The 26,459-nt window shown below is 39.9% G+C and overlaps 1 protein-coding gene across 1 annotated transcript in view; it reads right to left on the reverse strand.

The window, feature by feature from the left end:
- Window positions 1-15,360, reverse strand: part of SNTG2 (syntrophin gamma 2) — a 210,135-nt gene extending 194,775 nt beyond the window's left edge. Inside the window, exon 1 of the mRNA XM_041477904.1 lies at window positions 15,289-15,360. Within this exon, the coding sequence (XP_041333838.1) occupies window positions 15,289-15,360 (72 nt within the window). The remainder of the gene's footprint in view (window positions 1-15,288) is intronic.
- Window positions 15,361-26,459: the final 11,099 nt, after the last annotated feature.

The following is a 26,459-nucleotide window of genomic DNA, read 5'->3' on the forward strand; positions in this document are numbered from 1 at the left end:
TTATTATTTGCAACAGAAAAACAATTATTTCTTTTCCTTCTTGAAATTATGAAAAATATCAGGCAAAAATCTGAAGTTTTTGAAGAAGTAACTTTTCAGAAATTGTTGATGTTGTTTTCTTCTATTGCTCTGGACTAAACAGCCCAGAAAAAAACCTGTTCCCATACATTTCTTTAAGGTATTTAGCTTTCATATGTATCACAATTGAATCTCTGTCTCATGAAACATGAAATCATATTCTCTGAAATTCTTCCTAATCGCAAAGCACAGTCTGGCTCTTTAAATCTCCAGGACAACCAAGAAGTAATGTGAACAAGAAAAAAAAAAAAAAGAATATTGACACTCATGCACAAGGCAAAATAAGACACAATCCCAGTTCTGACAGATTAATTACAAAAGTTCATACTGATTTATAAATTGTGCACCCTCACTCAAGTTAACCCATCCCACAGAAATTGCACTTGCATGAATGAGATCCAGTGGATCTAAAGTTACTGTCATAAAAGTGTAACAACTTATGTGGAGTGAAAATGAAAAAAAGAAATAATTAAGCTACAGTGTTAATATAAGTTGTGAAATAACTTCAGATGTGACTTATTTCAATTTCTACATGGAATGCAGAAAAGAGATCTGCTTACTGTTTTAGTGCTGGAGACAAATAAAATATTTCAGTTATATCTAGAAAATGGTGACAATTACAGCCGTGGAAGAAAAAAAAAATTACTGAAAAGAAATAGCATGTTTAACTTTTTCACCTTTTTCTCTATATATCCCCTTACATTCTGCTTGGTACACTTCCTTCTTTTTATATCTCTGCATGCTTTAGTTTTCTAGTATTTCACCTTTTAAATACATATAATTTTTCTCCATGGTTACACACCAGGTTTGCTGATTCTCTGTCCTGGTTGAGATTCCAATTTCTATTCAGCCACATCATGACCTGAGCACTTCAATTATAATGAAAATCCTGAATAGCACAACACATTTTTATCAGCTACTGTTCATTTAGTTTCAGCTACTTTTTAAAAAGCTCTGATATTAAAAAATTAAAAACTGCAACAGGAAAGCTAAGTTTGAATTTGAAATGTGGTTGTTTGTAGTGGTAGTCTGTAGCAGTCTGACCCAGTAATACATCTCTAGTATTTTGCCTGTTTTAAATGGGTAATTTACCATCATTTGCCAACACCAAGCTGTGTGATGCAGTCAGCAAGGCGGAGAGAAGTGATGTCATGCAGAGAGACCTCAGAGGTGCGCCCATGCAGACCTCATGAAGTTCAACAAGGCCAAGTGCAAGGTCCTGCTCCTATACTGGGGCAATCCCAAGCAAAAATATAGGCTGAGTGAAGAATGTATTGAGAGAAGCCTGGAGGAGAAGACTTGGGGGTGTTTGCCAAAGAGAAGCACAGTGTGATCCATCCATGTGTACTTGCAGCCCAGAAATCCAGAAATTCAAACAGTCCTGGGCTGCATCCAAAGGAGCATGGTCAACAGCTCAAAGGAGGGGATTCTGCCCCTCTGTTCTGCTGGTGAGACCCCACCTGGAGTGCTGCATCCAGCTCTTGGGTGTCCAACAAGCAAGGACATTGATCTGCTGGAGTGAGTCCAGGGGAGAATCATGAACACGAGCATTGGGCTCCCCATAGAAGACTCTGGGGAAACCTGAGAGCAGCTTGTCCTAAACCTACTCCCTAAAAGGGTCCTACAAGAAAGCCAGACTTTTAACAAGGGTTAGCATGTGTTGGGGTTTAAGATTTTTCCATTTGTTTCTTTCTCTTAAGGAATTTTCTCCCCTTTTGTTGCTAAGAAACAAAGACTGGCACTTAAGAGAGACAAAAGAAGTAACCACAGAGAATGAGGAGTGCAGCTGGCTTTACCATCCTAGCTGAGGGACAATCTCCTGGGAAGGGCAGAGATACCACAAGACTTGGGCTGGGGGAAGGGGTTGGGCGCAGCTCCCAGCCCTCTCTCCCTGCGGCTTTGGAGAAGGATGGTCGAGTTCCTGCTTACTGCGCAGAATTCGCTGAGACCATCAGAGACCAGCCCTGTCCTGCTTCTTTTGCCACGGGGGAGCCTTTGCTCGTGAGAGCAGCCACTGAACTGGGACCTTATTAACACCCTACCTCACTAAATAAGGGACTTTCACCATTTGATGAGGCATCTCAGGGGAAACCCCGAGATCCCGAGTCCTTTCCCCTTCAAGAGAGCCTCTCCCTGCTGTGTTCAGGAGCTGGGCTGCCACTACCCTGCCCCACCATGCCTCCGCTACTGATCCCAAGGTTTTTTCCGAGACCAGCTCCTGCTACAGCTGCGGAGGCTCTGATACATCTTGTCTATCACTCCAGGATTTTCCAGGTCCCTGCTGCTCCAGCTTGCCGCTTCTGAGGCTGCCGCCACAGCCGCTTTCGCTGTGCACAGGGGGCTCCGGGACCAGCTGCCCCTGCGGCTTTGCAGAGGAAGCCCCGTCTCCACCCATTCCTGCCGACACCGAATGGAGAGGTGGCCGAAACTCGCACCACAGCGCCCCCTGCAGGCGGGGGGAATCACCACGCCTGCCCTGCCCGCCGGGAGCCAGCAGCGCCCCTGCTGGCCGCGCCCGGAACTGCACCGCAGGGAAAGCGCCGCGGCTGGGAGCGGGCGGGAAGCGGGACTCTGCTCCCGTCTGTCGTTCCTGCTGGTGGTGTTGTCATTTGTTTGCTTTGCTTTACACACTAGTAGAGAACTGTTATTCCTTTTCCCATATCATTGCCTGAAAGCCCCTTAACTTCAAAGTTATAATAATTCAGAGGGAAGGGGGTCATATTCTCCATTCCAAAGGGGGTTCCCGCCTTCCTAGGCAGACAGTTGTCTTTCAAACCAGAACAGCGTGATAGGACAAGAGAGAATGGACTTCAAGTGGAAGACAGTAGATTTAGATTAGGCATTAGGAAAAAAATTCTTCACTATGAGGGTGGTGAGAGCTTCCTAAGAGAGGCTATGGATGCCCTGTTCCTGGAAGTGCTCAAGGCAAGGCAAAGCAAGGCAAGGCTTCCACACCATTCTATGATTCTATGATGTGAAAATAAAATCCATTACTGAATGCTGGAAGTTTCAAGCTTTTAATAAATAAATTGTTGCAGAAAGGCATTATACATGTCACATTATATAAAGAAGAAATCAGAAATATAATATTAGCTTTCAGAAGTCTCCTAAAAATACTTTCTCTGTCCCACTGCTATATACCCATTAAGTTAAATCTTCCTGTTAGAAAATTAGATAATATTCCTAGTTGTTGTTTAGTAACACAGTGTACCATGGTCATTTTACCATGTGGCTTTCCTGTACTTCGACCTCCTTAGATCTCCTTCTGCATTAATTAATTTTATATTCAGCATCTTCAAAGTAACAAGAGCTTTAATGTGACCTTTTTTTTTTCCCCTGAAAATTCAGACATTATTACTAATTAGTACATTATCTGAAAAGAAAGTACTGGATACTGATTCTGTAATTCCATCCAGGTTATCTTACTTACATTTCGCTTCTTGGAGTACCACAGAGAGGCATCAGGTCCCGTATGGAACGACCCACTGCAGGGACCCCTGGAGATGCATAGTGCAGCCTTCTGCTCGAAGCAGGGTCTGCTGTAAGAGGTACACCCACAACCACTACCTCCAGAGTCCAGATATTTAACTCATGTCACCATCCAGATCATAATGTACCTGCATCCTTGCTATAAGAATACCACAGAAGAGAGTTTCAAAAGCTCAGGATCCCAGGCACCCAAGCAGATGGGGATAGGTCCCTGTTTTAGTGAGGTGGGTGTTCATAAGGTCCCAGTTCAGTGGCTGCTCTCACAAGCAGAGGCTCACCTGATGGCAGAAGAAGCAGCTCTGGGCTGAGCTCTGGCAGCAGCAGCGAATTCCCTTCCCCAAGCAGCAGCTCCGATCATCATCCTCTGAAGGCGAGAGAGAGAGGGAAGAGCTGCCCCAGCCCTGTATTTTATCAGCCCAATTCTCCAGGTATGTCTGCCTCTCAGAGGGAAACTCCCAGATAAGAGAAGTGCAACATCTTAACAGTTATAATCAAATGCATTTTAGCGCTTGGCACTCTGCCATGATTATTTCATGCACTCTTACTGACTACATCTCAGTAGTGTAGGCAGTAGTAATTCTCACCCACAGAAAGGTACCATTTAAATGGAATATTATTTTGCTTATACAGCAGTTACTCGACATCCAACGAAACTCCCATATCCCAAAGCAGGACTTGACCTTTAAGTCATAGGTTACCCTGGACCACCAGTGGAAAAGTTGAAAACTATTAAGTCTTGAAAAACTAAGGCAAGGTGTTATGTTCCAATTAAATGAAACAGTCATACAAAGTATCTGCATAAGTCATTAGTGAAAGCACCTTAATTTCACATAAGAACATTAATTAGTTCCACAAGATATCTGATCTGTAAATATCAAGCAAGCTGATGAAAGACTGTTTAGACTGCAATGTACAACTAGTGTGTCTAATTTTTTATTCTGTGCAATAATGTTCGAGATGACAATTTTCCATTATATTTAAGCAAGAAAATACTTTTCAGTATTTCTTGCAGATTACATATAGAAAACACAGAATACTGCTTTGATTATTCTTTCAAGTCACATCCAATTAAATGTAAGATAATTAATTGTCAGTGAGCAAAAGCCCTCCTAATGAAACATCAACACCACAAATAGAACCAGAGATTATAGTCAGACTAGTCAGTTACAGAGAAATATTATTCATAGACCTAAATAATGTTTCCTCATCTTTCATTTTGGAGAATGTTTTGATTATTTAATTTAAATTAAAAAGGTCCCTTCTCCATAGGACAAGAGTTTTTCAATTTATGTTGATAATACTCTCTTGGCTGGCCTCTATTTGCCAAAGTTTCACAGAAATACTTAAAAAATAATGATGCTCTGCAAAACAATCTACGTTTTACCAATTATAAATTCCATCCAAAAGGAATTTATAGAACGTCATTATGTTAATCTCACACCTCAGTGCCATAAACTATGGCAGTAGGTTCGTGGATTTGTTTTAGTTTTATTTTTTAGTTCTGCTAAATATGCTGGGCTAAGCTGTAATTGTTTTAAGTTAGAATAGTCTGCCTTACAAAAAAACATTTTTTATAGTTTTCCCAATCAGACAATGCTAACACTAATTGCTTAAAATTATACATGAAGCACTCTCTGTACTTCCTTGTGGCACTTGGCAATGAATCACATATTGGACTAATAGAGGAGAAATTTTATAAATTTTAAAAGACGAAGTCTTCATTTATGCTATAAATTGATGAAGCAAGAGATTTTTACAAAACAGAATTAGGCTGAGCCTGGTCAGATTAAAATGACACTGGTATTATGAGAATTAGAGTCAACTCAAGCAGGTTTACTACATTTAGGTATTTTTTGTTATGAAAACTTCAGCAGGTTGACACTGAGTTAAGCTCAGCAACATTCATAAAGGTCTGTCAAACTGCTAAAAGATGCAAAGAAGAAACAGAGATAGCAGAGATGTAAGTATGGACTTTCTCTATTACATGAAAATACAAATAACCCATTAAAACCAACCCAGTACTCTCTGAGGTCTAGGCAACACCTGTCTACCTACTCACCCCTTTCACATCCATTTTCTTTTTAAAACTACCCTATAATATTTCTGACTGTAGGGAAAAAAAAAATCTTCTGTTCATTTTTTTGTTAACTGAATGGAGGACAAATGGAGGACCTACAAGAGTACATGTATTCTTCTAATTTCTACTAATGAGAAAGTCTGATTTATTTTTATTAGATCTACAGTAAAGACTATGAAGAAAGAGCACAAACTAGTGAAGTACAGAATTAGAGGAGTAAATAGGCAGAATAGCACATAAGCACAATTAGTCATAATAAACTAAAAGTTGAAGAAATGATAAAAAATCCCTATATCAAGTCAGCTTGTCAGCTGTGGTTGGTTTGGGTTTTTTCCTTACTGTCAGTAAAATATTACACATTTTTTTTCTTCTTTACTGACATTTGAAAGGAATATTCTTGAAGATTTAGTCACAGATGAGTCCAACTGCTACAAGACTGCCCTCAGGAAGAATTACAAATCTAATTTTTGTTTTCTTATTCAAAAGGTTTAATTACAGGTAGTAAAAGTATGAAGAACGAAGCATTCCTTCAAGCTACAATTTATATTATCTGACTCTCTGTCATAAATAACAGAGAGCTTCTTGGGATTATGCATGCAAATCAGATAAAAACTATATCAGTGTAAATTGAACCACTAGGTTGTTGTGGTAGCATTTTAAAGATGAGAGGACACAGTCTTAAGCAGCAGGGGAGGTTTAGGCTGGACATTAGGAAGAAGTTTTTTCACAGAAAGGGTGATTGGGGATTGGAATGGGCTGCCCAGGAAGGTGGCGGAGTCACCATCCCTGAAGGTGTTTAAGAAAAGACTGGGTGTGGCACTCAGTGGCATGGTCTAGTTGACAAGGTCGTGTGAGGTCACAGCCTTCATGACCTCAAAGGTCTTTTCCAACCTAGTTAATTCTGTGATTTTGACAACTCAGACTTCATATTTTCTTCCTGGGCCATCTTCTTAAACCATCTACCTTTAGGAGAGTCCACCTATTTCAAAGCCAAATATGCTTAAAGCAGACAGCTTTCTTATTGGATTAAGCATGTTTTCAGAAAAAAATGTTGCTTTTCAAAGTCCTTTGAGAACAACACATTCTGCTACATCCCCAACTTTGATTGTTTAAACACAGTTGTGACAAGCCATGCTTTTGTTAATGTCCTGTTTAACAAAAAACCTACAGCTGTTAAAACTCCTAAATGTCTAATTTCAAGGAAGAAACAATTTTTTTTTTGTAAATGGAAGGTATGCTGAATAGATTTAAGTCTCAACTTCTGAAACTTTTTAAGTAGAAAGTTTTGTATCAAATTTTATTTGATTGGGAGCAAAGATGTGTAACTCTAACCAGTGAATAAATTAGCCCATATACAATTTCTGCCATCCTTCCCTTGACATTATGGAAATGACACTATGGAATGAAGTGGTAAATCAGCCTTAAATTAATGCCAGTGGGTGATTTCATCTACAGTACATTTCAATAATTTTCTAATGTAAAATGAGTGTGAAGTTTGTCTTAAATATATGAAAGAAATTGGATGTTTGTGTAGAGTTAGATTCAGTGGGCTGAAGTATATCTATTGACTACAGGTTATCTGAAGACTGAGAAGGTTTTTGTTTCATGTTTGATAACCTTGGAGGACATACAATTTCTATAAATAATAAGAATAAAAATTTCTTGCCTTATAAATTGTAAATGGTACTACTATAACACATACTTCTGTGATTATCGGTCACAGAAGTAGAAAAAGTATCATATAGTTAGCCCATGTATAATACAGCTTTTGTCAGAGAATAAGGTCTTTTTTACCCCTCCATTTTTTAGATTTTTAGATATTATGAATACAGACACATACAGTTATGCACACATGTTCCACTAGAATCAAAGATTCCTTTAATGATCACAAAATCCTGTAAAACAGGCTTGGAGATTTTAGAACAGTAAAGTTACTCTTCAAAGCACACTAGGAAGTCTAATCCTTTTATGTGGAGTATTTTTTTCCTTATTATTAAAAAAGAGCATTCTGTTTAGCACACCCAGCATATGAACCATATGATGCACCAGATGCCTTAGTAAATAATTCATCTCTTAATGAAAGTACAATAAATAGTTGCATAAAACTGTGTGACGATACAACTGATAACTACCCTTTCAAAACTAGAAAAATAGGAGATTTTATAAAGAGCAATAGCTATATCACAAAACGATACTGTCAGACTGAACTGGAAACATATGCTTAATTATGCTTCAACTGTATTCTGGAAATGAGCACACAGCACAGATTACTGCATATCCTTATATTGCTGCTCCATCAGGGCTCATGAAGGGTGGCAGAAGAACGTCTAAATGCTGCATTTACAATGCCAAAAACAGCAGGATAGTTTGAGAAAGAGAGGAAAAGACACATGACAAAAAATAAGATTTCAATGCCTGCTTGAGGTAAGCATTTTACTGGTACAGAAGACACTACCATTTTATAAATGCAACAACATCTCTGAGTAATTCCTAAAGCCTTTCTAAAATTGTGACTTAATACTGTTAAGACAGGATTTGTATGGAAAGATGTGCCCATGAATTTCCTTGCAGCATCTATGTCATAGCTGCAGCCAGTGAAACAAACAAAAAACCTATCCCTTTGCTTGTTGATTTAACAGGCTTGCTGGAGGGGAAGATGGCAACACACTTGTGACAAACAGCTTGCAAATATGCATGTGTCCTCATGCTATCCCATATGAGATCAATTCTTCTGACACTTTCTTCCAATAAACTTACTATTTGCACATATACCTAGAGGAAAAACACAGCTTCTATAGAGGTTAAAAAAATAATATACTTTACTATCTCCCATTTCGTTTTGAATGTGTATTGGATGTGCATTTTTGTTCTCCTCTATTTTTCTTGTTACATATTGTAACATGATGTATCCATGTCCACGGTAATCCTAAATATATTTGTCCTTAGACAAGTAGCAGCAGCCAATAAGTTAAATGAATGAGATTTGTCCAAATCTCATTACTACATCTGTTACTAGATAGGACAGGATAGCGAGTGATATAGAGAGAGGAAAAAAGAAATCTAATTGAGATACAAAAGAAAACTTTGAAAAACATTCTCTACATAATGTATGGGGAAGTTTTGTCAGGTATTCACAAAATGTAAAGTACTGAAAGACAATTTCCTCAATCCAAATTCACAAAGAAAACCCCAAAACCAACTCAAAACCTTAACTGAAATCTCTTTCCTTCAGTTTTTCCACTGATAAAAGTAGGAACAATAACACTTACCCACTTCACAGAATGAAGTTTGAAACTTACCACGTTACTATTTACATTTTCTCTGGTGTACAGATAGATATTAACATCAGTGAGTAAGAACCACTGTTGTATCACTGTAGAAATGCTGTCCACCTGCATGCACAGTGTAGCCAACACACTGTTTTTTTACTGACTGTGTGAGAACAGACACCACAAAACAGAGGCTGAGCCACTCTGAGCCCCATTTCAGCTCATTCCATTGTAGTCAAGCCTCCTGCAAAACCTGGGCATAAACAAGAATTCCCAACAAAAGGTAAAACCAACAAACTATTGTTTTGTGGCATGGAAAAATCATCAAGAACTGATTATACAGATTTGACACCAAATGGTTTTGATTCCAGCCCCGGGTAAGACTGCTTCTGTGGTCCTCAACAAATCATTTAAGCCTGTCTGCTGCACCTCACTCTAACTACTGGTTTCAGTCAAGGAAGCGCTATGGAATTCAGCCACTCTGACTCTGGGAAGTCACTGTGCTTACAGTGATGTTAAGCACCCATGAAAAAAAGCTACTCCAGATGCACTTTGAACAGCAAATGGCATTACACAGAATTTGCCTGTTTAGGGAAAAGGTTTCTCCTTAGCTTTTAATCATTTGGTGACTTAAAATTCTCAGATAAGCTCTGCAAAGGTAAAAATCACAAAACAACACAGGCATGAAACTGTCATTCAGGTTTGGCCTGGTGGAGGGAAGCATTATAAGGGTAATGATTTTAGAGGATCATACAGCACAAGCATGTACAATGCCTCTTTAAACACAGAACAAAAACCCCTGATGTTTTGCATTGATTTTTCTGCCCACAACTTCTCTAAATATGAGAAGTGCATTTTGTCCCTACACAACCTGAACTTCACAAGGAGATGATAAATGAGATAATATTGATTAGATTGTGATAAAGGGTTCCAGCTCTTCAAGGTTATATCCTTTAGAGAGTTTGTAAATATCATTATAGAAATCTGCCTGTTGATATACATAAATAAAGAGTGGCAGAAGGGTTCCAGTATGGCAGCTCTCACTGGAGTCATGCTGTTCTTCAGACAGAAAGTTCAGACAAGCAGGTACAGAAGAGCTCAATAGAGTAGAATCAGCTTCCTTTTTTCAAAGAAAACAGACCAATAAAATTTAGATCAGAATTGCTGTAAGAGTATTACTGACAAAGAGTGTCCGTAGTGAAACACAATCATGGGCCTCAGTTGGCTTTAACTGTCAGCTTCATCTGTAATGTGAAGGATGAGTAAGTCCACTAAATTGTTCCAACTAGTTTAACATGCAGTTCTTATAGTAAATGAATCTTAACTTCAGGAGAAAGTCAGCAAGAGTATTTTCTTCCTTTCGGTGGTGAAAAAAATCCAAAAAATGTCAAGAAGCACACCGAAAAGAAAGTGCAATGATCTGCTAAATTCCCCTGGAGTTCTGCATTCACTCTCAACTAAAGGAGGACAAGAAGAGGTACTTAAACTGGCCATCTGCTTTTTAAAACCTTCAGATTTCTCCCTGAGATGTGGCAGGAGAGAGGGGGCAGGTGAGGTGTGGGAAAGAGTATATACTGAAAAGCAGCAGGGGTCCTTCTGTCCTGATGGGCAGGAGTCACCAGTGCATGATGCCAGCCACAAATGCTGACAGCATTAGCCAGCACGGAGAGCAATCCATGCAATCATTTCCCTTTGCTTGGCACTCATTACACTGCAGACATGTTTGGGCCCTGCAACACAAGAAACACTCTGACAAATGAGAGCAAGTCCCATTCAAAGCCTACTGAAATGGACGACGGGCTGAAGCACTTCCCTGTGAGAAGTGGCTGAGTAAGCCAGGCCTGCTTGGACCTAAGGCTTCGAGGGAGAAGCTACCAGCACACCCCAGTTCACCAGGAAAACAGCCCAGCAGGGAGCAGCTTGCACAGAGAGGCTGAGCAGTATCCATCCTTGGAGGTGTTAAAGATGCATTGGGAAAAGACCTGAGCAACTCAATCTGAATTCCACACAGTCACTGCTTTCAGGGGAAGGCTACGTTTGTGGACATCCCAAGGTCCCTTTTAACCTGAGTGAATCTGATTTGTGTTTGCTGTCTCCATTATTGTGATACCACTGACTAGCAATAATAGGTGTCAGTTTTGTAGGAACATGGTCATGCTCTGTTCCTTTCTGCTGACCTCTACTACCATTTCTATTCTAAGTAGTCTCTGAACTCTCAAGTGAAAGTGACTCTATTTATATTCATCTCATAAAATGTTTAAAGCATCAGAAAAAAACCTGCCTACAATATGAAACACAGATCTGAGGTGTAAAAGGAATACCAATGCTCTTCTTTTTCTGAGCAGCAGGTGGGCACAAGTCTTATTTCCATTAAGATGTTAAAGCCATAAGCTTGAATGTGCTTTTTTTATCACTTTGATAAGAGTTTTCATGAAGATATTTACAGGTAAAAGCCATATTCAGATTTGGTTTGTGAAAGCAAGGAAGCCAAGTGAAGCAAAATGAAACATCTGATCACTCTGATATTTAGTAACTGTTTGGTAAAGTCTTTAATAGGATCTTGAAACTATTAATTTCACTGATTTTTTGGGGGGAAAAACATCTTCCCAAATAAGCAGGAAGACAAAAAAATTTACACTAGAAAGTAATTATTAGGCTTCACACAACAGAGTACACAGACACCTCCTCCCTGTCATGAAGCTCCACCATCTGTTTTCTTGTGTTTTCCATCCCCAAATCAGAAGATAAATTCTGTTCACTTTACAGCAAAAGTTTCTGAAATCAGCTTTTAAGAAGCAAGGAATTTTAATAGAAAATTAGTATCTGTGAGAAAAAGCTTCAATTAGTAAGTATCTCCTATTGATTTGTATTGTGGCATAGACATACCTTGGAAACAATCTTGAAATCCATGCCACCTCAGTACTGATAACTTCTCATAAAAATCAAAGGAAAATTGAAACTTCTGACAGTAACACACAGTATGACTGAATGGATTCCAGACTTACTAAAATACTGGTGTGGAATAAAATGGTGGTCATCTATTTTACAAAACCTCCAAGATTAATTGTTGACCCTGAAAACATAAGGAGAAGACAAGACATCGAGGCTTGTGGTAACATGACACCTAGTGTTCACTTTCAGGAAGCTTCAGTGTAGGTGGGTGCCAAATGCTGAAGAAACATCAATGCCCCAGGACCTCTTTCCAAAAAAAAAAAAAAAGATAGATATTTATACTAGCATCTCTAAGCAAGTGCCTAAATCACACAGACACAGGGAAAACCGAGAGGGGGAAAGGAAAATCTGCCTGTGCTGCACTGCCCTTCTTATTCAGTACACAATTTGGGTAACTGCAGAGAAGAGTGCTATCCAAACAAGTTTCTTGTTGCTGGCTTTTTTTCTTTGGGTTTCTGCTGAAAAAAGAAACAGTCTACCTATTGATCTTTTTCTGATTGTGTATGGAAGCTAATAGAAAACTGGATTTACAACACATAATAAGCACAAGTTTAAAATAATAGTCCCTATTTAAAAAAAATAAACAAAAAAACCCCACAAAAAAGTCTATTTCTACATAGCAATGAATTGTACATTGCACATAAAATTGTTGTGCATTGTACTGTACATAAAATCGTGGTGTATCAACAGTACAAGAGCCTCTTACGTTACCATTCCCTTCCAAGTTTCTAGCAACACAATGAAAACCACAGTAACTAATGCAGACGAGACCAATGAGACCATAAAATCCATGTAAGAACATGGCACAAGCACTCTAACATAGTAACAATTACTAAGAGATATGACCCCTTGAGTATTTCCAAGGGCAAAGGGTGGAAATGATTATATGAAAAATTAGAAAAAGTTCACTACAGATAGAGGAAACATATACTGATTTTTGAAATCAGATTAATAAGAATCCATATGTGATACTGAATGAAACAGGTGTTTCATGACACTGAGACTGGCAAAACATTAAAGACAAAGTCTGACTGAAACTTCAGTTCTACAGAACTGAACATAAACAACTGCACTTCAAGAAGTTTATAGATACATTGATATAGATACATATCAATACATGCATGCAAAACAAATTAGTATTGTATTCCAAATCTAGAATTGTCTTTAATTTGAAAGTATGCTGAGTTGTTTTCCAGGGGGTAGTATTTAACTGCTATCCTTCTGAAGAGAAAAAAACCTAAAAAGACAACCCATCTATCTTTTAGTATTAATATTGTCTAGCTACCAGAATCCCAAACAGTTTAATTGACTCAGCAAGCAACATTTAGTAAACACTAACTACTATTATATCTTGTTTCTGAGAAAAATGTGCACACAGTCAATACACAGACATTAAAATACACATTTTTCTTTTAACAAGGTAAACAGGTCTAGATTCCAATACTGCTAAATAACTTAAGAAGATGCAAGTCAAGCACTTGTCACACTGTGAATTATAAATCAAGTTTTTATTTTTCAATACATTTTGAGCATAATTTTCTTCAGAAGTTTAGTATGTGGCATATCTGGGGAGCCAAGCAATTATGAACTCACCTAAATAAATAACTGCTGTATCATGTCCCTGTTGAACTTGAGTCTAAATTGCTTTTTTTACTTACACTATTAATTGCTTTTTTCAATCACATACCTCTATCAGAAATAGCCAGGAAAGTGAGGCTAAATTTGTCTGTTTGTTGGAAACAGGCAGCTTGCCAAAGCCTTAGATTCATAGCACACTTTCTCATTTAGTGTCAAGGTAAATTGTGTAGTCACAAGCCTTTAGTTCCTATAGCTCTTGTCCAAGAGGTCAGTTCACCATTCATGAAGTGCCTTTGCAGGCACAAGTTTGCTCCCAGGCAGAAATCCCATGAGTAGCAGCAGAAATGGCATGTCCTATTGGTCTTAAACATACACATTTGGCACAACTACAAGAATACCAGCCATAAATTTCACCTAGTGATAGTGATTATCCCTCACCTTTAACACTGAAATATCCTGAACTGCCATACAACCTACTCAGCTGTTAACATTTTAGATAATTGCTGCACAGAATATTTTTGCAGTTCCTGAACAGGTCTTACAAATTAAGAACTGTGAAACAACTTTAAAACACAGAGTATTCCACAGTAAGTTTAATTCTATTCTTTCTTTTTGAATTATAGAAATTCTAAAAGCTCAGAGGTTAAAATTATGCATCTCCTCACATACAGTCAAAAGATAGATGCAAATACAGGCTGTCTTGTCTCAGACGAGACAACAGATTGTTTCCACAGATTTATGTGCAACTGTCATACATGCTTATAATGACAGGTATCCTCTACCCTTTTCTTCTACACTTGAATTTCCAAATATTACTTTCATTTTTATGATTACAGAAGCTTGAAGTAGTTACAAATTCACTGTGAGGGAGAATGTGTCTCTAAGTCAGCTTTCATGCAGCTGAAGCACCTTCTAAACAACACTGGATAAAACATCAGGAAGATAAACACAGTTTTTCTTTTAAAAATTGCAAGGTTGTGCTCACCGAAACAGCTCGAAGGATGGGGGCAATTTTGGAGTGGGGGTTTTTGCCTTCCCAGATAACTCTTAGGCAAGAGGTATTTTATATAAATACAATGAATAATTTTTTAGCTCATGATCGAAAACGATTACAATGACGCTTCAACAAAACAACTTTACATGCCAAGAAGAGCGGCGTGTTAAACCACAGAGTCTGTAATGATTTTAAAAGGTCCGCAGGGCAGACCTCCTACATTTTATATAAACCAGGACAGCGGAGAATCGCCGTCAGAGGGCATCACTCATGAATGATTTGCCAAATACGCTGCCGTGAAGTAGCAAGTTATTTTGTAACTCCCTCACGGGCTTCTCCTAAAAGTACATGAGGTGCTAAATACATTCAAGTAGCTGACCTATGGTGTTTTGTTGTTGTTGTTGTGCTTTTTTTTCTTTTTTAAATTTATCATCGCCGGCTTGCAGCTGGGTTTCAAACTGAGTGATTCAGCGCGGTCCCCGGGAAACTCGACCCTCACGCTGCTGCCTGTCACGGCGCGCTGAAAATCGCGGCAGGATCAACCGGGACAGGTCCCGCCCGCTCGGGCCCCGGTGCCGCCCGGCTGCGGGAGGGAGGCGGGATGCACCCGTCCCGCCCGGGGAGCCGCGGCAGCTGCCCCCTCGTCCCGGCGAGCTCCGCCGGCAGCCCGAGCCCGAGCCCGAGCCCGAGCCCGCGCCGCCCCGCTCGCCGTCCCTCCCGCAGGCGCCTCCCTCCCGCCCTCAGGGCAGCGCCGCCGGCGGGACCCCCCCCCCCCCCCCCCCCCACCCTCCCCACCCCCGCCCCGCCGCGGGAGTTGGCACCGGGACGGGCTCAGGGGGAGCGGTACTTGCCCAGGTGGGGACGAGGAGGCTGCCGGGCCGCTCGAGCGGTGCTGGAGGAGGCTGCTTCCCCGCCACGCTCATCTCCTCCCATGCAGCTGGCGTAGTCCTCTCAGTCGGGCGGCTCGGCGGGACGCGGCGCCTCCGGCACCGACTCCCAAGCGCCCGCCCCTCCCCTCAGCGGCGGCGTCCCGGCTCCGCGGGGCAGGCTGGCTCCGCGGGGCAGGCTGGCTCCGCGCTGCCCTCCGCCGCCCGCGGCCGGGCGGGGCGGGATGCCACGGGGGTGTTCGCCGAGGGCTCGGAGCCGGGCGGGAAGAGGAAGGCAGCGGCGTGGTGCTGGCTATTTAACTTGGCTCTTCGCCGGGGGAAGGTGCCGCCGCTCCCGCTCCCCTCCCCTCCGCGGCCGCATCCCGACAGCCGAGCTCTGGGTGCTCCTGCGAGCGCTGCCGCGCTCCTCCCCGACACCGCACGGCTCCGCTCGGCCCGCCCGCGCCGCCCCGCGGGGCAAAGGCGGGCGGGGGCTCCGGCCTCCCGCGCTCCGCTGGGGCAGGGGCGCTGCTGCTGGGGAAGGTGACCGACGTGGCGGGGCTGTGGGGGTGAGGGTGCTGCCGCTCCGAGCGCAGCCCCTCTCGCCTTGTCCGCGCCCGTAGCGGGCGGTTGTGCCTCGTGTTGGGTCACAAGCGGCAGCCGCGCATAGCCCTCGCTCGCTGATGTCTGAATCAAAAGCAAGAGGAGTTTGACATCCCTCGAGTATTCTTGGTACCCTTGGCATTGTGTAACACCTGGCCAGGAAAAGCCCCAGTCCTAAACATTGTCATGAGATTTTTTTTTTTTTCCCCCATGCATCTTTAGCTTTCATCCAATTCCTGACCATGGTCCGTGGCCCAGGCTATCAGTTTTGGGGGAGCTTCTTGAAGTCCAGTGGTAGCAATGTTGAAGCTGATCCTAAGGCAAAGAAGTTCATCCTGGTGCTTAGCATACTACTTTATTTGGAGACATATATTTCGACTCTTGAGGAGAGAGAAGGGAAAGCTTTTACTTTTTCCTATCAGTTGATTTAAAAATATGTGCTTCATGCACGTACTCTTCTGTTTTCTTACCTAAATGTAATTTGAAAAGGCATCTCTGTTCCCTTTTGTTACCTCTACCTTTGTCATGCACAAATAGATAAAGTATGACTGGACTATTGGCTAGACTTTTTATAAAGTTACTTTTAAAGTTGGGTTTTTTCCCCTATAAAGCGCATGAGTAAAGCCGGAAAGAAACATGCATCATCTTTCTCTTGGAGGTAAATCCATAAAAATATTGGTTGTCACTGCTATATTTTACCCTAGAATAAATTCTTCTCTTCCCAGGTTTTCCTGGTCAAAAAATACCTGACATCATCCCTGTTTGCTGTTTGATCTTCCAGAGCCCTGGAGAAGATGGGGAGGGGTGGACAAGAGGGCAGTTTCATTTGTTCTCCGGTGGTTCACGGGGCCCTCCACCTGTGCCTGAGTTGTTTTCTTTACCATGCACAGAGGTGTGGAGTTCAACCCATTCTGCTAAAGAGCTGGCGTTCGCACTCAAGCCAATCTGCCCCAATCCATCCTGTGCATGAAAAAGCATTTATCTCACTCCATGCCTGTAGAAAAGTGCATGACAACACACCAGTGTGAAGTGTTGGAAGAGATGAGACTGGGCCACTGCCCCACATGACCATCCAGACTTAGGTGCATGCAGACACTGTGAGAGGTACGAGTCTGCTTCAGGCTAAAGACAGCCAAAGAAAGCAAAGCAGCACAGATGAGCTGCGCTCGCTTTGGAGGTGGGCTGCTCCAGGCTCCGTGGGAGTTGCCAGGAACCAGCAAATAACAGCAGCAGTCCTGGAGGGTATTTGCTAGTATTGGTAATAGTTTTCCTGTGACTACAAACTTGTTACCTCATCCAGCATTGTTTCTCATGGTTCTTCTTCATAAATATGGCATATAAGTGGGGATTAAAAAGTGGATGTACAAGTTAGTGTAAATATAATATAAATGACAGCTGTATGATAATGTACAGAGAATATATATGGGAAATTACTGGCAGAGATAAGTAAAATAGAAAGAATTTACTTTCTAGAATGTTTCTCTTTACCTACAAGCTGTGCTTTTTAAACTTAAAAATCTTTGTCAGTAGATATAATTAAGCCTTGTACACAATATATGACTTCCTGAGTGGCATATCTTAACACTGACAATTATATAAATGATTTCTGGAATTCATCAGAAACTGGATAGACTCAGACAGCCAAGGAACTATTTATGTTAATTTATTTTTGGAATTAGAAATGCCCTTCAGTGAATTATATTTTCCTATGGTTTTGCTGTACTGAATGTAAGTGGGTACATATAATTTGGGGAAGGATTAGGAAAAACTAAATATTTTTACTTCAGCTAAGCAAATTTGTGATAGCCTCATCTATGCTTTATTTCAAGGAGTGATTTGGTTTAATAGCTTAAGAAACCCATGAGTTTCTTTAGGAGTTGATGTCTTGTCCACCCAGTTTGTTACTAGCTGAAAGCATATATGCATTTTTCCCTTTCTTCTTTTTGTACTTTTTCAGTTTTACTGCATCTTTGATCCTGCAAAATCTTTTGCTTTTGCCATTTATGAAATAAAGTAAATGGAAGCTAGCTGTCACATAGCTATTTTAGTGATGAGAGTTTTTGTTTTTCTGGATTACATTAAATCCTATAATTTGAAATAAGGCAATTATTTGAAAATTTCATTAAAATCTACAAAATATCAAGAAAGTAATGATGCAAAAAGATGGCAGTTTCAGACAATGCAGAATGCTTTCAATAAGATGACTTTAAGCCAAACTCATTATTTTGGGGTGTCACGTTAGATAATTGCCAAGTTTCGCTCAGATCTGACTTGGCTCACAACAGGAAAATTGAAAATTGTGCAAAAGATTTGCATAAAATCAGCATGCATGAAAGCAGATGCAAATTGCTGAATCTGGAAGGTATCGTATTACAGACCTGGCTTTGTTTCCTCTATTTTCATAGAGATGCTTTGCATTAGTACATATGAGTGCACACACACACACACACACACGATACATGGCTCAGAATAGAAACAGAAGACTATTAGCACTAAAACAAAAAATAATTTATTTTACTAAGATAGCAAGGATAAGGATTTTTTCCAAAGAGGTGAATGAAAGAGTATAATTTGGTTTTCCAGGAAATGTAGGTATGCAGACATTAAAACATAGCTCTGTCAATACAAGAACCTTCACAAAACTATTGAAGTGCATTTGTTGTCTTAATACAAACCCCAAAATTTGCAGATGCCATCTTAGTTTTTAGATGTTAATATTTTCTGTATTAATCAGGAAGGAAGCCTTTTGTAAAACTTAATTGCTTTGTGAACTTCATTACACCTAATATTTTACTAACAAAATAAATGCTCCACCATTTAATTTTGTGTTGTGGGAAGAGATCAAAGATATGGGGAAGCAAAGAATACTTTTGGAAGTATTTTGGGTTTGCATAGCCAAGCTTTGGTAGTGGGGGTCTTCAAGTGTGCCTCCTGTGAGCATCTGCCAGAAGCTTCCTCTGTGTCCAGCAGAGCCAATGCCAGGCAGCTCCAGGATGGATGTGCCCCTGGCCAAGGCTGGGCCAGTCAGAAATGGTGGTAACATCTATGAGATAACAGAGTTAAGAAGAAGAAAAAGAAAAGTGATTGTGCAGGTGTAATTGTGGCTGGAGCAGGGCGGGATGAGAACATGAGAGGAACTCTCAGAGGCTCTGCAGACACCAGGGTCAGTGCAGGAGGGGCAGGAGCTGCTCCAGGCACCAGAGCTGAGATTCCCCTGCAGCCCATGGGGCAGCCCATGGTGAGGCAGCTTTGCCCCTGCAGCCCATGGGGATCCACAGGGATGCAGAGATCCACCTGCAGCCCATGGAGGAGACCCACACTGGAGCAGGTGGATGCCTGAGAGGAGGCTGTGACCCTGTGGGAGGCCCGTGCTGGAGCAGGGTCCTGGCAGGGACCTGCAGACCTGTGGAGAGAGGCGAAATAATGGGTAATAAACTGACCATAACCCCCATTCCTATATCCCTGCACTGCTGGGGGGAGGAGATAGAGCTGGGAAGAAGGGAGGGGTCGGAGGAAGGTGTTTCTAAGGTCTTATTTTACTTCACATTATCATGCTCTGATTTTGTTAGCAATAAATTTAGTATGTCTAATAGGCTAGTTTTGCCTGTTACAGTATTTGATGAGTGATCTCTCCCTGTCCTTATCTCAAACTATGAACTCTTTGTTGTATTATCTCTCCCCTGTCCGGCTGCAAAGGGGAATGAGAGATCAGCTTTTGGTGGATGTCTGGAAGTCAGCCAGAGTCAATCAACTAGAAAAAACTAGAAAAAATAAGTTTTTGACTTGGAAATTATAGGCAAGGCATTATAAAAATGACAAATGTCCCAAGGAAACTGCTGCCTATCATGATGAGGATGCTGCCATGTAGCCACCTGTATTTTCCAATTTAGGAGGAGTAAGGAAGGCACTAGTATGCTGACTATCAGCCTTAGATACCTATCTCAATCTGCTCTCCATTTGCCACTTTTATTGTGTCATCAGGAATAAGGGGTAAATTACAGGAAATAACAACTGGACAGACTATCAGAGGACAGTAATGTTTGAGTCTTCTTAAAATACACACTGGTAAATCACTAAAATTTCACAGATATGTTCTTTTTCTTCAAAAGACCAACATTCCCTTGCTCTCCCAAACTATAATGTGCATCAAATACCCTATAAGTTGCCCTGGAAACTTCTTCAATTCATTCAGTAGGGTAAAAAACTGTAACTGTAAATATGACAGTAGCAAACTGGAAAGAGACAGTAAAATTGTCTAACATTAAAGGAAAGGAAGAGACTGCTATATGTCAAAGAAACAAACAAAAACTTTCCTTAAACAACTGTTCATTGAGATAGGGTGTTAGAAATAAGCCTCTCATCCTTTGGGGCAGGTGGCTTGAGCAGCATGGGGGACACACTGTTGAAAAGTTTGCTGAACTGTCTTTCCCCACCCCTTATGAGGCATAGGTACATGTTACCAGGGCACCCTGCTGCCGAAGTTAAGGATTGGCTAGGGCAAGCCAGTAATATTTTGGCTGTCACTATCACACGAGTGAGTATTGACTGCATCAATCAGGAGTTCAGCATCCCAGGCTATTCAAGGCAGCAAACTCATCACTGCTGTCCTGAGCAAGTTACTACAAAAGATGATCAGAAATGGGTAACTGAGTGAGTGGACATCTAAAAGATATATTCCCAGTCGGTGTTTACAGAGGACCATTGAACTGATCAGTATGTATTGTTCAAAATCATTATCAGTTTTGATAACACTGAAAACATCAATGTAGACTTCCAGTGCTTATCACCACCTGAGGAAAAGTAGCAAGTGGCAAGCAATTGACTAAATGGCACTGTGGAACCAAGTAGGATTTTAGTCCTGCTTCTTGAAGCTGCTGATAAAACATTCATTCTTGCCTGTCCTTGAAATCTGCCTTGTACTGCCAAGCGGAGGAGCTGATGTTCTGCAAACTTGAGTATTTTATGTGTGCTGGTTCTTTGCAGACAGCAATGTGCCAACACATTCTGTGGAAGCTCTGCCAATATGCAAAAGGGAATATGGTATTTCATGGCCAAAGGAAGCACAAACAAGTATTCACCTTGTGAGAGGGGGAAGAAATAAGTTCTGGAAACCTACAGTCATTACTCAGTTTTAGAAATTGCTTGGCACGAAAATAGTTGCCAGTTGTGGGAGGAGGCAGTAGAATATAGAAGTCCCTGCTTCTTGGGAAGTGCCTGTCTCACTGAGACAGGATGTGATGCTCTTTTCAGCTTTCTGTTCCACACTGGTTTCTGCTCATTACATTTGGTAACCAATGCATAAGCATCACTGTGAGCTATTTATCATATCACACAGTTTGTTCGCATAGATTTTTTATTTGTGCTTCAATATTACTTGACCAAAATCTCTCTTATCCAATAAATATTTGAAAGTAACCAAGACTCATTTAATTAAGAAAGAAAATGTGTTTCACAAAGAAAGTGAACATGATTACATGTCAAAACACTAGTAAGTTGTAATCAATGAACCAAGGCAATGTTATGTGGTTTGTGTCACAAATAAATAAATCAGATAGGAACTTATGTGTGCATAATTCATAGCCAACTTCTGTCAAAAACTCCATAGCCTTGTCTATTAATAATTTCATTACAGATGGACATGATTTTTATGGATTTGTCTTCATTTGTGAGTAACTCATTATCAAAAGCAAGGCTACAATATAGTTCTTGAATTGTTCCAGTAGCTGCATTCCTATCCCATCCCATCCCGTCCCGTCTTGTCCCGTCCCATCCCATCCCATCCCATCCCATCCCATCCCATCCTTATACTACTTTGAATCAATTTATAGCTAATTTTAAAGCAGTTTCGTTTGAGACAGACATACTTTGTTGAGAAAAAAAAAAAGTAAAGTGGACCATTAGAAGAAAGTAAGAATTTTATTGCTGGTTTTATTGCCTGGAAAATGCTAGGAGAGTATATTCTTAATAGTCCCCATGGAAAATAGAATAGAAAATACAAGAAAATGTTCATTGCAGTGGTAATATTCCTTTTCGCTCATCTTTCTATAACAGTACAAAAGTTTTCTCTGTGTTCTGGCACCACAAAATATTGTTTTAAACCAGTTTTTCTCTAGCTTTTAATCTCCTAAGGTTTAGAGTCATACTTGTGTATTAAAGATATAGGAAAAATATGCAAAATCTTCATATAAAATTAATTTTTAATAGACATTTAGGTACCAAGTTATTTTAAATCTTATTTTATTTCTACATATTCAGTCATAGTCATAGATTGGACAAAGTGCTGATTAAGGCTGATTAAGCTAATTGCCTCTCTTTACAGAGGAATTAATTGCAAGTATTAAGTGAACCTAAACAAAAGCAACCAGTGGTTTTTTTTATACCTTGACCACAGACCTCCTAATAAACTTAACAACTGACTTGAAGAATTTTCACTGATGTCTTGGGTAACTGTGGGTGTGTAACAGCGGAGTGGCATAAGAGGCTGTTGCCCCACTGCAATTGGTTTTGCATTAGCTTAGCACTGATTGCAGTTGTATGTGTGGCCTCAGGAAGTGCAGCCATGAAAAACTGGGTGGTTGTTGTATAACTAACCTGAGGGTAATAGGAAGAGACAGGTCAATCGAAGGCACCTGTATAAAGTTACCCTAAGACCCAAGAGCAGAGAGAACAGCAAGAATAGACTTCTCAGCGAAGAACTCAGGTCACTGGTGACACAGTGCAAACCCTTCCTTTTCTGGACTGAGGATCATTTAGTATCCTGAAGGTCATGGGAGAGGGTTAGATAGCAAAAGGTCAGCACACAACTGAAAAAATCAAATTAATGGGGATTAGCAATGATTGGGTAATTTGGAATACGTGTAAGTATTGTTGTAACTGGATTAATATATGTCTTTGTTGTATTAGGCTGCCAAAACGCTAATTAGACTACAAATAAATTCATGGCTCTGCATATGATGAGTGTTCTGTTAAGCCAAAACAAATTGCTTGTGATTAATGCAACACAGTGGTGGTGTATGAAGACAATGTGTGGGCAAATGTTACTGAGAGGACATGAAAATTTGAGAGGGAGAGGAAGCTGAGACTGAGGTGTGGAAAGTTTGTGCTGTTGATGAGAAGGAGTAATCTGAAGAATTCCTTTTAAATGTTCTTAGCCAAGCAACAGTGTTATTCTTCTTCGCTAGAGTAGAGTAGTTCTGAATTTACAGGGTAGATGTGAAAGGTCAAAGAGATAAGGAATTAAACCCTATAGTCCTATACAGGGGATAAAATATAAAAAGGGGGAAGGAAAGTAGAAATTAAACCCTGCTGAATTAGGATTTCTGAAGAAGTTTCTAGGTAATTTACTCTGTCTCACATCCACATTTACCCAGGCACACCTGGATGACCCAGTTCAGTCCTGGTTTGGTGAGGGAAGGGGAGGCTGTCATTATGTGGGACAGGCTTTTTCTCTAAAGTGAGGTAAAGACCAAAAAGCTAAATGCCAATTGAAGGCACTAAAATGTTTTGCACTAGTAGTAATTGGGGATGCATGTGTGGAGCTACCAAAATAAATTGCATGCAAACAAGATGCATTTGGTTTAGATGCCTTTAAAATACTGTAGGCCCAGTATGTCCCAAATGACCTTAGTACCTCAGTGAAGGTAGTTATTCAACCAAAACTATGTAAAGTATAAATGACTTTGATATACTATCAGGGAGAAAGGGCCTGCTGAAATTTTGAGTATTTTAAATTAGTTTATATTCTCAGACTTTTACCAGTTCAAGTGCAATACCAGTATCTAGTATGCTACAAATACCCTGTATGAGGAATGTAAAATTATGTGAGTTTTCTAAATCCCAGGTAGGATTTATGTAGTAGAGGTAGGGATTAGATACAATTTTGAGTGCATATCACAGCAGAAGTCTTAGTCAATATATAGAAGTGTGTCTATAATCCTAATACCTGTTTCCCCATACACACATTTTTGTGATTTCTTTTATCAACTGGCATATTCAATAAAAGACTTGTTACATTAATTCCCCTTAGATTTTCTTAACAGTTTTGTTTTAATGTACTGAAAGACAGTACAAAAAACTAGCCACTGATTCAGTTGCTATTCTTTCTGTCAAAGGTGAGCTATTTGCTATAAATACTTATTAACATCTATGTCCAAAGGAGTTTATAATGAGCTTCACTGAGATGCAGGTCCAGCTGTAAATGTCCTACTTTGTGTCAAAATGCTGTTACTATTCTGATCAGGTCAACAGCCTCTTCTCCATATGCTCAGATCTAGTTCTTATTAAGCAGGGACAATCACGTAGATAAAATAATCTGTATATAACTATTATGTTTTATACCTGCTTTAATTGATCAGTCATGACGTTGAATTCTTCTAATTTTTCTTGTAATCATCATTAACTTTTGTGGCTTCTTACCAATTGTCAGCCTCCTTCTATTTTTGATACCAATTGGCATGTATGGTTTTAGTTGTATCTGAAATTCAATCCAATTATCTATATATATATATGGATAGGCTGTACACTGTAAAAAAATCAGCTGTGGAATTCTCCACTCACCAAGGTTGTATTGCAAAATACATTTTAAATTTTTTATGCAAGAGGATCATTTGGGCAAGAGATAATTAATATAAATAGAGTTCTTTTTTACTTAAACTTTATCTATTGAAGAATGAAAGAGGATTGTATGGGCTGCTATTTGTATAGTAAGCAGAAAAAGTATTTCTGCAAAAGTGTTGACAGGTCTTTTTTGTTTGTTGGTTTACTTGCTTCTAGTATCCTTCATTCTATTTATTTTTGTTTCTTCTCCTTTGAAAGTGAACTATTCTATTTTAGGTTCTATAAATTAAGGAACTGCTTTAGTTTTCTATTGCAATATTAAAAAAGAATGCAGTGATATGTGTACCTGCATTATTTTTGTGATGTAAATAGAAAGTGTTTTTCAAAAGCTCAAATATATTTTTGGCCCTGAAGATACCACTGTTAATTATGACCAGAGAAAAGCAGCGTCAAGAAAAAGGAATGTGAACTTTAAAATGAACTATTTTAATGCTATTTTCAGTACAGAATATTTTAACATTATGTTTTATTATAAAGTATAGAACTTGAGAAACAATCTAGGTTACTGAATAGCTCAAAAAGACTCAGAGACTCCAAACACTTTTCAGCATGCGAAACAAAGTGAAATTCAGATCTAGGCTTTCACAAAGAGCCAGAAAGGAGGCTACAATTCAGGTATTAATACACAATAATGAAACTGTCTCAAATTTGAATTGGAATTTTTGTCTGATGTGTAAGGGTGGGTTGAGGAAAAAACATTGCAGTGCAAGGAGAGTGAAGAAGAATAACAAAGAAAGCTCTCTTAGAAAAGTGTCACTGACTTCTTAAGTGTCAGTGGGCAGACAGCTTATTATCTTTATTTCCACTATTTCCCTTCATATAATTAGGCTTAGTTTTTATTAGAGAAGTGTTTTGGGACAAACAAACTAGAAATATTGAGAAATAAAACTAACTTCAGGACATAATTAACAGAATTAGCTCAAGACACTTATTCCATTTACTGGTACAGAAACTAATCTGGTCTGTGGCAGTGCCCGAGGTTTTACATTTGTGGTAGAATGGGAAAAAATCAGCAATAGATTATATAAAAAGAAGATGCATTAGCTTAGGCTGTTTAAAGTTTAGGAGTAAAAAAAAATAATGTTAAATAGGATGAATCACCAGATAAAGTCATATGATTCATTCAAAACTCAAGGAGGAATGTTTTTATTTTGGCAGTTGATTAAGAAACTTTCACACCCCTCCTATGTGTGCTACCTCTTGACTTGTGCTGTAGACTACATCCATGAACAAATCAATGTTAAAAATTACCTGGTAAGGAGAATGAGCTGCTAGGGTAGCAGATACAGCAGTCTCCAAAGCCAGCATTTCTTGTAAATCCCTCATAAATCAAAACTTGAGACAAATTATTTGGGTTTGTCCCAGGAAACAAAACACTTGAAATGCTGAAAATAAAAACCAAGCAGCCAACCCAAAATATACCCTAATATTGCATCACTCTTTTAATTTATCAGCTATGACTACCCAAGCAGTAATGTATTTAGTATGGTTCAAAAATGTGATACAGAAAGAGAGAACTGGTGTGAGGACCTTATGCTACACAATGCGTGTTTCAAGGAAAGTAATTTTTGTCTGGCCTCCTGAGCTGAATACTCCAGCCTTTCAATTTATTTCCAGACAACACATCATCATTATCCTGGAAGAATACCCAAAGGCAGTTTAAGCGCTGAGAGTTCACTCCACAGTGCCAACCCAACCATGGCAAATGAGGAGATGCACTTCAAAAATTAATCCAAACTAAAACTCTGATATAGGTGTATTTTTTTTTTCCTTGCAGCTCTCTTGTGAGAAAGTGAAAAGATCCTAAAATTTGCTTATTGCTTCCCTCTGTGGTAGGAACAAGGATCCACAGGAACAACCCAGTGCAGGGAGCAGATGAGTGAGAACAGTTCATGCTTAATGTCATCTCAGTTCAAAGAGCTTTGATTACTAAACCT

This window comes from Pyrgilauda ruficollis, unplaced genomic scaffold (genome assembly GCF_017590135.1).
Source record: "Pyrgilauda ruficollis isolate IOZ18807 unplaced genomic scaffold, ASM1759013v1 scaffold42, whole genome shotgun sequence".
NCBI lineage: Eukaryota > Metazoa > Chordata > Aves > Passeriformes > Passeridae > Pyrgilauda > Pyrgilauda ruficollis.